At 38.4% G+C, this 12,514-nt stretch overlaps 1 protein-coding gene across 5 annotated transcripts in view; it reads right to left on the bottom strand.

Moving 5' to 3' along the window:
• Positions 1 to 12,514, bottom strand: part of SFMBT1 (Scm like with four mbt domains 1) — a 132,574-nt gene that overhangs the window by 50,326 nt on the left and 69,734 nt on the right. For all 5 annotated transcript variants that reach the window (XR_009542768.1, XM_060161600.1, XM_060161601.1 and 2 more), the window contains exons 2-3: positions 10,724 to 10,878; positions 1,459 to 1,553 (exon numbers count right to left, since the gene is read on the bottom strand). Coding sequence is in view for 4 of the 5 variants with exons in the window: in XM_060161600.1 (XP_060017583.1) it covers positions 1,459 to 1,553; positions 10,724 to 10,751 (123 nt within the window). In the remaining variant the exon portion in view is untranslated. The remainder of the gene's footprint in view (positions 1 to 1,458; positions 1,554 to 10,723; positions 10,879 to 12,514) is intronic.

The raw sequence follows: 12,514 nt of genomic DNA, 5'->3' as shown, positions 1-12,514 counted from the left end.
ACGTTTTCATGCCTGCAAACACAACATCCATTCTGCAGCCTATGGATCAAGAAGTCATTTCAACTTTCAAGTCTGACTACTTAAAAAATACATTTCATGAAGCCGTAGCTGCTATAGTGATTCCTCTGATGAATCTAACAATTGAAAGCCTCCTGGAAAGGATTCATCATTCTAGATGCCTTTAATTACATTTGTGAACCATGGGAAGAGGTCAAAATGAACATTAACAGGTGTTTGGAAGAAGCTGATTCCAACCCTCACGGATGACTTTGAGGGGTTCAGGACTTCAGTGGAGAAAGTAACTGCCAATGGGGTGGAACAGCAAGAAAACTAGAAGTGATGCCTGAAAATGTGACTGAATTGGTACAATCTCATGATAAAACCTGAACAAACGAGGAGTTTCTTCTTCTTCTTCCTCTTTTTTTTTTTTTAATCTTTTGGCCACGTCGTATAGCATGTGGGATCTTAGTTCCCCGACCAGGGATCGAACCCATTCCCCCTGCATTGGCACTGTGGAATCCTAACCACTGGACCACCAGGGAAGTCCCAGGAGTTTCTTCTCATGGATGAGCTTTCTTGAGATGGAATCTACTCCTGGTGAAGATGCTGTGAAGATTGTTGAAATGACAACAAAGGATTTAGAATATTACATAAACTTAGTTGATAAAGCAGTGGCAGGGCTTGAGAATTGACTCCAATTTTGAAAGAACTTCTACAATGGGTAAAATGCTATCAAATAGCATTGCACCTACAGAGGAATCATTCGTAAAAGGAAGAGTCAATCCATGGGGCAAACTTCACTGTTGTCTTTTTTCAAGAAACTGCCACGGCCACCCCAACCCTTCAGCCACCACCACCCTGACCAGTCAGCAGCATCAACATTTAGGTAACACCCTCCACCAGCACAAAGACTACTCACTAAAGGCTCAGATGATGACTAGCACTCTTAAGCAATAATGTATTTTAAAATTAAGGTATGTACTTTTTTTTAGACATAACGCTATTGCACACTTAACAGACTATAGTATAGTTTAAACATACTTTTATATGTACTGGGAAACCAAAAAATTCGTGTGACTTGCACTTTATTGCAACACTTGCCTTACTGTGGTGGTCTGGAACTGAACCCGCAACAGCTCCAAGGTCTGCCTGTACCAGACTATAAATCATTTTCTTCAACTGAAGAGGTTTTTGGGGTTTTTTTTGACAAAAATAAAGGAATATTCATGACTGGTCAAAAAAGACAGGTTGGCATCGAGTGGCAAAAAATGCACAAAACCAAAAGGGTTTTAAAATATGTCAAGTTTTCTTAATAAAAGTGGCAACAGGGGGGAAAAAGAAAAAGCACTCAAATTCTCTCAAGTATTCTACCTTAAAATAACTCTAAACTCTCTACTGATGGTGCAGTGAGTCAAAGAAAAGAAATATAGTAAGTCAAGCAATATAGTCACCGCTCACATGTTTAAAAGACCCGTAGGGAACTGCTGTGGATCCTGTCTCTTCTAGATAGTCTTCCCAGCTTAATTCCACTTCTTCCACTCCAGATCCAGCATCTGGAATTAAAAACAACACAAAAACAGGTAAGACTCAATTAAAAAAAAACTTAAGGTATAAAAACATAAACTTAGTAAACCTTACAATTTACTTCACAAGTTAATTGACTTTTCACACAAAATAACTAAGTATTCTTTTTAAATAGCAGGTTCCCTTAGTGCACTGATTGTCAATGAATCTCAACACCATAGAGTGTGACATGCTGTCTCCTGCTGGGATCTATCTGGGATTCACCTAAATAGATCACATAAAGCTGGTGAGAGTGTAACTACTATAAACCCTTTGTACTGTAATTTAGTATCTAATGCCAAATATCTGAGATCCTTAATAGGCATTTCAAACTTAAATTTTCAATCTGTTCTTCCTTAGTACTCTCCAACTGAGTAAAAGTTACCAATGGTTGATATTTTGACTCAATCCAAAAACTGTGGAGTTATCCTTATTTTCTTCCCTTTCTTTCACATCTCACATCCAATCCATCAGAAAATTCTGGGTACTACCTTTAAAAATATCCCAAATCTAATCACCTTCCACCATTTCTACTGCTATCTCTCTAAGTGCAAGGTCTAACTACAATATCTTTCACCTTTTAATCACACAATAAAATCTAAAATTTGGGAGACTGCAAAGGCCCTATGTGATCTGACCCCTAGTTCCCGACCCTGACTCTGCATCCCCAACCAGCCTCTTGTTTGCTCACTGCACTCGAGGGACACTGAGTTTCTTGCCATTCCTCTCTAACCATGTTCTTTCCTCAAAGTCTCTGCATTTGTTATTTCCTCCGCTTAGACTCATTCCCCTGTCATTGACAGCTTTACGTCATTCAAGCCTCTACTCAACACCTCTCCAGAAAAGCCTTCCACCAGAAAGGCCTTCCATCAGTGTGCATCTAAAGTAGAAACCTCCAGCCTCTGCTTTCATTATCTTCACGGCATTCATGCCTATCTACAAGCATACCATGTCTTTTTATCTTCCCCATTAGACAATAAACTCTGTGAAGACAGGAACTTTGTTTTGGTCACTCCTACATCTCTGTCACAGCAGAGACTCAATACATTTTTGATGAGTGAGCAAAGATTCAAACACTCCATTGGAATCCAATAATCCCAATTCACATAAGCTCCCTAAGAGCAGGGTTTTGTTCACTGACTATCCCCACCGCCCAAAACAATGCCTGTCACTAGGAAGTCTGTGATAAACAGCTGCTGAATGAGTATACCCTTGGGGAGCCTATGCTTTACACAAACACAAGGAGGCAAATACAAGGATGCTCACCACAGCACTGTTTCTAACAGCAACAGACAGAAGCAATCAGTAGAAGAATAGATAAATTATGGCAATCCTACAGCGGAGTACTACTACATATAGCAGCTGAAATAAATGAACTATATTGACATATATAAATCTCAAAAAAATCACATCAAGTAAAAACAGCAGGTGCAGAATGAAAAGCACAAGATACAATTTAGGCTTCAAAACAAAACTGCAATATAATGTTTATAAATACAAATCAATAACAGTATAAAAAAAGGATGGGAAGAATATACATTAACAGTGCTACCTTTGGGGAGGGAAGGAAGCAAAGAAGATTAGAAGGAAAGTACAAAAGAGCCTTAAACTGTATTATGTTTTATTTAAGAAATGAAAACATGTTCAACATCATTAGGGAAATGCATATCAAAACCACAGTGAGATACCACCTCACAGTCATTAGGATGGCTATTATCAAAAAAGCAGAAAATAAGTGTAGGCAAGGCTGTGAGAAACTGGAATCTTTGTGCACTGCTGGTCTCGGAATATAAAATGGTACAGCCACAGTGGAAAAATTTTTGGTGGTGTCTCAAAAAATTAAAAATATAATTACCATATGATCCAGCAATTCCACTTCTGGGTATATACCCAAAAGAACTGATAGCAGGGACTCAAACAGATATCTATACATGAATGTTTATAGCAGCAATATTCACAATAGCCAAAAGGCGGAAGTAACTGACTCAAGTGTCCATCAACAGATGAATGGATAAACAAAATGTGCTATATGCATGCAATGAAATATTATTTAGTCATAATAAGGAAGGAGGGGCTTCCCTGGTGGCACAGTGGTTAAGAATCCGCCTGCCAATGCAGGGGACATGGGTTCGAGCCCTGGTCTGGGAAGATCCCACATGCCGCAGAGCAACTAAGCCCGTACGCCACAACTACTGAGGCTGAGCTCTAGAGCCCATGAGCCACTACAACTGAGCCCATGTGCCACAACTACTGAAGCCTGCATGCCTAGAGCCCGTGCTCTGCAACAAGAGAAGCCACCGCAATGAGAAGCACGTGCACCACAGCGAAGAGTAGCCCTTGCTCGCCACAACTAAAGAAAGCCCTCATGCAGCAATGAAGACCCAATGCAGCCAAAAATAAATAAATAAATTTATATATATATATATATATATATATATATATATATATAAAGCACCACATCTCCGAAAAAAAAGGAAGGAAATTCTGACACAGGCTACAGGCTACAATGTGGAAGAACCATGAGAACATTACACTAAATGAAACAAGCCAGCCACAAAAGATCAAATATTCTATGATTCCACTTACTTGAGGTAGTTAGAGTGGTCAAATTCATAGAGACAGAAAGAAGAATGGTAGTTTCCAAGGACTGGGGGGGAGAGGGGAATGGGGAGTTAGTGTTTAATGGGTACAGAGTTTCAGTATGGGAAGATGAAAAAGTTTTGGAGATGGACGGTGGTAATAGCTGCACAATGATGTGAATGTATGTAATGTAATGCCACTGAACAGTACACTTAAAAATGGCTGAAATGGTCAATTTTATGTTATGGATACTTTACCGCAATTTTGAAAATGAAAACAAATATTGGACAATGTTAATTTATTATTTATTAATTTTTAAATTCTGCATTGTAGGTACGTGGGTGTTTCCTATATTGTTTTCATTTCTATGTATTTGAAAATTTTCCCTAGAAATACAACAAACCAACAAAGACTTTATTGGGAGCATCCTGGAAGTATGAGCCAGTAGAAATTCAACTTCCATCACTAAAACACAACAAGGCTGGACATTCATATTCATGGTCCTTGACAAGAACCCTAGTCCCTCAAATAGCACGCTGATTTAAAAATAAACAATAACAACAATAAAAGCAGTGAATGAAAGGACTAAAATCTCTCATTCATCAAAAACTACCTAAAAACTGAGAAGAAACTAGACTAATGATCTGATAGAAAAGTCAGCAAAACACATGAAAAGAGAATTTATTTATTTTAATTTTAATAAATTTATTTTATTTATTTTTGGCTGCGTCGGGTCTTCATTGCTGTGCATGGGCTTTCTCTAGTTTCAGCAAGCAGGGGCTACTCTTTGTTGCGGTGCATGGGCTTCTCATTGTGGTGGCTTCTCTTGTTGCAGAGCACGGGCTCTAGGTGTGCAGGCTTCAGTAGTTGCGGCACGCAGGCTCAGTAGCTGTGGCGTGGGCTCTAGAGCGCAGGTGCAGTAGTTGTGGCACATGGGCTTAGTTGCTCCGTGGCATATGGGATCTTCCCGGACCAGGGCCTGAACCCGTGTCCCCTGCATTGGCAGGCGGGTTCTTAACCACTGCGCCACCAGGGAAGTCCCGAGAATTTATTTTTTAAAAATGCAAATAGTCCTTAAACATATGGAAACGTGTGCAAATTTATTCATTTTAAAAAAATGCAAATGGAAACTACACTGAGATATCAGATGGAAAAAATTCCAAAGTCTGACAACACACTCCATGGTGAGGCAGGTAATTAAGCAGGTAAAGCATAACGACACAACCCCGGTGAAAGAACTTGGCAATATCTAGCAAAATTACATATGTATTTACCTTTTGATCCAGCAATCCCACTTCTAGGAATCTATCCCAAAGATATGCTGGCAAAAATACAAAAAGACATATGTACAAAGCTACTGATTGCAGTACTATATGTAATACCAAGACTGGAAACAACCCAAATGTCCATCAATAAGGAACAGGGTGAATAAAATACGGTATATACATCCAGTACTATACATCTGTAAAAAAGAATGAGAATGATTTCCATATACTGATGTGGAATAATCTTCAGTATACACTAAGTGAAACAGCAAAACACACAGCAGTTTTTATTGTAGCTCTAGTTTTTGTATAAGGTGAGAGAGAGATGAATATATATGTAAATGCTCACACATATCTTTTTACATTTTAAAACATGAAAAATAGAATAAAAAGTAATAAAACTTGTTGTATATATGGAGAAGAATAAAAAGGATGAATACTATCAGGCTGAAAGTGGGAATGTTGTTATATAATTTTGACTTTGTAACTATGTATATACTTTACACAATTCAGAAACATTTAAATTAAAAATTCTAAAAACTGAAAATGAACTTAAATATGCCTAACTGTTGGTGTCAAAACCGCAAAGAAAACAGGATCCCTTTAAGTCATTAATAAAATACAAAATTTTGACTACAAACCCAAGTGGAATATATCTAAAGGCAAAAACATAAAGAAATCTTAAACTATACTATTATCCTACTGATATTCGGAAGGTTGGTATTGTTATTGTGAAAAAATTATATGAATATTATAGGATAAAAACAAATAAGTGATGATACTAAAGACATTACAAAACAACACATTTCTAAAAGAAAAGAGACATGAATATAAAATCAAAGAAATAAAAACCCTGTAATTTTAAATTAAAATTGTAAATATCAGATGAAGCCATCTGATTTTCTTTTCTCTTCAAAAGACGTGTATTTCCTAGCTATCGCTATGGATAAGACCTAGAAGAAATGGCAATCTGCTATCAATGAGCACCCCAGCACCTGGATTGTAGACTGTAAATATCATATCCACTTAAAAAAAGAGAGCTCCTCAGAGAAATGGCAAATTGCAAGCTTGGGGCAGGAAATGTGCAAGAGGTACCTTGGAATCTTATTATACCAGAAAGCAAGGACTAGAACTATCAAAGATATATGACATCACATCCAAAGAACACAGGAACCAATCTGAAAGAACTCTCATTGGTCTAGAATGAGGCAATTTGATCATCAAATGAATGATGACAGCAATAGATTCAAATTCATATATAAAATATATATGTAATGTATATATGATATGAGTTAATAATAACACTTGAAAGAAAACAAATCAACTTCCTAAATAGCGGAGTGAGTACCTCAGTGAACCCACTCTTCCAGAAAAGCAGCAAAAATACTGGCTAAACAATGAAAATTGACCATTTCAAAGTTCTGAAATTAACTGAAGGCACAGAACAAACTGAAAAGCATCTATCAAGACAAGTTACAGAACCTCTGTTAGAATAGTGGGATTGTGGCTCTTTAAGTTGGAGCTATTCCCATCTTTCATTCCTCCCCAGCTCAAAACAAATTTTAGAACTGAAAATACAATAACCAAAAAACAAAACAAAACAAACTCCTCTACAGATAAGCTCTACAGCAGAATGAGGAGGACAGGGAAAGAAACACCAAAATTAAAGAGCAATAGAAAACACCCAATTTCAACAATGGAGAGAAAAAAAAATGAAAAGCGCCTCACAGAGCTATGCCACAATAGCAACAGACCTAACAAAAGTGTCTTCAGAGTCCCAAAAGAAGACAAAGAGAACAGAGCAGAAGAAGTCCTAGAAGAAATAATGGCTGAAAAGTTTCCAAATTTGTCAAAAGACATAAGCCTATACTTTTAAGAAGGTGAGAAAACTCCCAACAAGATAAACCCAAGGAAATCTGTGCACAGATACACAGAGTCAAACTGCTGAAAACTAGAGACAAAAAATCCTCAAAGCAGCAAGAGAAACAATACCTCTTCTAAGGGGAGTGGCGGGAGACAGAATTCCAATGACAGCAAATTTTCATCAGAAAGGGAGGCCAGAAGGCACAATATTTTTCAGGAGATGAAGAAAAGAACTTTCAACTCAGAATTCTATATTTAGCAAAAATATCCTTTAATAATAAGTGGCAAAATTAAGATATTCTCAGATGAAGGGAAACTAATGAATTCTATCACCAAGAGACCTACCCTAATAAAATGGCTAAAGGAAGTTCTATAAACAGAAATGAAATGACAGAGAAGGAATCTTGGAAAATCAGGAAGGAATAAAGAACAATGAAAAGAGTAAAAATACTGGAAAACATACTACATTTTCCTTCTCCTCTTGAATTTTCTAAATTATATTTGACAGTTGAAGCAAAACTTTTAACAATATCTGATGTGGTTCTCAAAACATGTAGAAGAATATTTAAGACAAGTTTATTATAAATAAGAGTAGGAAAAGAGACATAAAAATAGGTAAAATTTTTACACTTCACTCAAATTAACAAAATGATAAAACCAGCAGAGTGTGGTAAGTTAAATATATATAATGTAATACCTAGAGCAACCACTAAAAAGCTATATAAAGAGATACACTCAAGAACACTGTATAGACAAAACAAAATGAAATTCTAAAAAAATGTTCAGGTAACCCACAGGAAGGCAGGAAAAGATAGGAACAAAAAAACAGAGAAAACAGGGCTTCCCTGGTGACGCAGTGGTTAAGAATCTGCCTGCTAATGCAAGGGAAGCAAGTTCAAGCCCTGGTCCGGGAAGATCCCACATGCCGTGGAGCAACTAAGCCCGTGCGCCACAACTGCTGAGCCTGTGGTCTAGAGCTCGCAAGCCACAACTACTGAACCCGCAAGCCACAATTACTGAAGCCCGTGTGACTAGAGCCTGTGCTCCGCAACAATAGAAGCCACAGCAATGAGAAGCCCGTGCACTGCAACGAAGAGCAGCCCCCCGCTTGCAGCAACTAGAGAAAGCCTATGTGCACCAACGTGCTAAAAGTAAATAAATAAATAAATAAATGTATTAAAAAAACAGAGAAAACAAACGGACAAAAATGGCAGATGGGGCTTCCCTGGTGGCGCAGCGGTTGAGAGTCCGCCTGCCGATGCGGGGGACACGGGTTCGTGCCCCGGTCCGGGAAGATCCCACATGCCGCGGAGTGGCTGTGCCCGTGAGCCATGGCCGCTGAGCCTGCGCGTCCGGAGCCTGTGCTCCGCAATGGGAGACGCCACAGCAATGAGAGGCCCGCGTACCGGGGGAAAAAAAAAAAAAAAGGCAGACGTGAGCCCTAACATATCAATAATTACATTAAGTGTAAATGATCGACACCAATTACAAGACTGAAAAAAAAAATTTTAATGACTACATGCTGTTACAAGAAACTTACTCAAAATATAACAATTTACACAGGTTGAAAGTGAAAGGATGAGAGACTTCCCTGGTGGTGCAGCGGTTAAGAATCCGCCTGCCAATGCAGGGAACACGGGTTCGATCCCTGGGCCAGGAAGACCCCACATGCCGCGGAGCAACTAAGCCCGTGGGCCACAACTACTGAGCCTGCGCTCTAGAGCCCATGCACCACAACTACCGAGCCCACACACCGAAACTACTAAAGCCAGTCTGCGCCCTCTAGGGCCTGCATGTCGCAACTACCGAGCTGCGAGCTGCAACTACTGAAGCCCATGTGACTAGAGCCTGTGCTTCTCAACAACAGAAGTCACAGCAATGAGAAGCCCACGCACCGCAACAAAGAGTAGCCCCTGCTTGCCACAACTAGAGAAAGCCCGCGCGCAGCAACAAAGACCCAGTGCAGACAAAAATAAATAAAATTTAAAAAAAAAAGAAAGTGAAAGGATGAAAAGGATATACCATGCAAACATTAATAAAAAGAAAGTAGGAATAGGTAAATCTGTAGAGACAGAAAGTAGACATGGTTGCCAGAGGGTAGATTAAGCAAGAAATGACTGCTAATGGTTTCTTCTGAGGAGTGATGAAAATGTTCTGGAATTAGGTAGTAGTGTTGGTCACACAACTTTCTGAATATACTAAAAACTACTGAACTGTATACTCTCAAAGTGTAAATTTTATAGTATGTGAATTATATCTTTAAAAAATATTTCAATAAAGATGTTTTTAGGAAACCTCAATAGTTAAAAAAATTATTAATTAAAAAGCAAACAAACCATATGATTAATAAATGAGCCAAAAATACGAAGACATGGTACTGAAGGGGATACAGGGATAGCAAGTAAGCACCTGTTCAACATCATTTGCATTCAGCCAATAGGGGAAAGAAAATTAAGACCAGGATGAGCTATCATTACACATCTATCAGCATGACTTAAATAAAAATAGTGACAATACCAAATGGCTGTGAGGATGTGAAGAAATCAGATCTCATATACTGCTGCTAAGAATGCATAATGGTACAGCCACTCTGGAAAGTAGCTGTGCTCCTCGGCATTTATCCCAGAAAAATGAAATTTTATGTATATGATTGTTTATAGCATCTTTATTCATAAAAACCAAAAACTAGAAGCAACCAAAATGTACTGCAACAGATGAACGGTTAACCAAACTGCAGTATATCCACGGAATACTAGCAAGCAATAAAAGGGAACAGACTACTGATACATTCAAGAATTTGGATGGATCTCAGGGGCATTATTTTGAGTGAAAAAGTCCATCTCAAAAAGTCACATACTGTGTGGTTCTATTTATGTAACATTCTGGAAATGACAAAATTATAGAGATGAAGAACCGATTAATGGTTACCTGGGGTTAGGGAATATTGGGGAAGAGGAGTAGGTGTAACTATGAAGGGGCAGTACAAAGGAGCTCTGTGTGGTGATGGAATAGTTCTGTATCTTGACTGAGGTGGTGCTTACAGGAATCTACACGTGATAAAATGACAGAACTACATACATTTTATACATAGCTTTTATACTGTACTATACTTAAATGAGATGTAACTTACAGTAGAAACTGAGTGAATGGTACATGAGAACTGTCAGTATTTTTGCAAGCTCCTATGAATTAATAATTACCTCAAAAGAAACTGTGTTTTTTTTTTAACGAAGTCTGCTCATAAAAGTTACTTACTTTTTCAACAAACATGCTGAGTACACGCCCACCCCCACCCCTCAGTGCCAGGTTCTCTGCCAGGTACAAAGAAAGACAACTCATGTCTTCAAAGAGCTTCCCATTTAGTGGTAGAAAGATAAGCCATACAACATAACACAGGTAAGTAATGGAATTCTGCACTCTGAAGAATGGATTTTGCTCAGCAAAACCAATACCTGCATCAATCTGCTGCTCCCCGTTCATTTCCACAGCACATGGGTGATCTCCTCCCCACACAGAGGACAGGCCTTATAGTTATGCTACAGTCTGAAGATTACTTGCAGTTCTCAAGCATCTGTTCAATGGGCATCCAAGGGTCCAAATGAAAGTGCTGCAAAATCAAAAAGAACACATTAACAGGCTGCAGCCCAGTGTTTATTCAGTCATAAGACATGCTACTCTGGTGGGTTGAAAGGGCAGATAAAACAAAAATACACTGGCAGAATAGATGGAACTAGAGAAAAAAAATTTGACACCTTTTCTAATTTTGAAGACTGTGTGTGTGTGTGTGTGTGTGTGTGTGTGTGTGGAGAGAGAGAGAGAGAGAGAAAGAGCTATCAAGACCTTGATATCTAAAAATCACAAAAAATCAACATATATATGAATCACTACCCCTTCAACTTAGATTATAATACTGAGCACCACTATCCACAAAAACTCTAATTCCTAATGAAATCCTGGGGGGAAAAGTTAGCTTTCAATGCCCTGTCTTAACCAGTAAATAAGATTCAGGATACGACATATTATTTTATCTAGTTTTCTATTTCATTTACCTAGAATATTATGCAGAACCAAAAAGTATCAACTATATTTGTCTACAATTACACTTATAAAGAGAGCTCAATCCCTCCAAAATAACCTCTGAAACCATTTATTCTTTTTTAAAAAGGCTTTATTGGGATATAATTCACATGCCAAAATCTCCCATTTTAAGTGTACAATTCAATAATTTTCAGTAAATTTACAGTTGTATAACCATCACTATAATCCAATTTTAGAATATTTCCATCACCCTGGAAAGAAACTTCATTCCCCATTTGCAGTTCTTCTCCATTCCATCCCTAGCCTCAGGCAAACACTAATCTGCTTTTGTCTCTAGAGATTTTGCCTCTTCTGGACATTTCACACAAATGAAATCATACAACATGTGGTCTTTTGTGGACTTCTTTCACTCAGCATGTTTTTGAGGCCCATCCATGCTGCAGCATGGATGAATCTATTTATTCTTGCTTTACATACATGTAGAACAATCTAAGATACTGCCTTTATATATGCCTAACAGATTAGAAAGAGTAAATGCAAGGGGGAAAAGGAGCTGCTGCAGGAAGGCGTGATGTGAACTAACCTCAAGGGCAACAATGCAGAAAACTATAAAGGTGGAATAGCAACTCAACAGCCACAGCTGCCTGGGTGATACCTACAAGAGCAAACAACTCTGAACCTCTCAAAAAGATTCTGATTCTGTATTAGATCCCCAGTAAAAGATTATCATAAAAATCTTTTAAACACTAAGAAAAAATTAGTTTAAATTTTAACATACTCTTTGAAAAGGTACAAGCTACCTCAAGTACAACAGTGTGAGCTGGGTGATAGGGATACCCAGATTCTAGTCCCAGCTCTACCCGTAACTAAATATGCAATCTTATACAGACTATATTATGTCCTTTTTTTTTTTTTTTTGCGGTACGCAGGCCTCTCACTGTTGTGGTCTCTCCCATTGCGGAGCACAGGCTCCAGACGTGCAGGCTCAGTGGCCACGGCTCACGGGCCTAGCCGCTCCACGGCATGTGGGATCTTCCCGGACCGGGGCAAGAACCCGTGTCCCCTGCATTGGCAGGCAGATTCTCAACCACTGCGCCACCAGGGAAGCCCTATTATGTCCATTTTTAAAATCTGTAAAATGAGTGTAACATTTTCAGATTTTAAAACTAAATTTCATATTGAGCATAGAGAAAATCTTAATAACA

Source organism: Lagenorhynchus albirostris, chromosome 10, assembly GCF_949774975.1.
Source record: "Lagenorhynchus albirostris chromosome 10, mLagAlb1.1, whole genome shotgun sequence".
Classification (NCBI taxonomy): domain Eukaryota; kingdom Metazoa; phylum Chordata; class Mammalia; order Artiodactyla; family Delphinidae; genus Lagenorhynchus; species Lagenorhynchus albirostris.
Note: the sequence above shows the minus strand (reverse complement) of the source record. Positions and strands in the feature narration are given on the sequence as shown.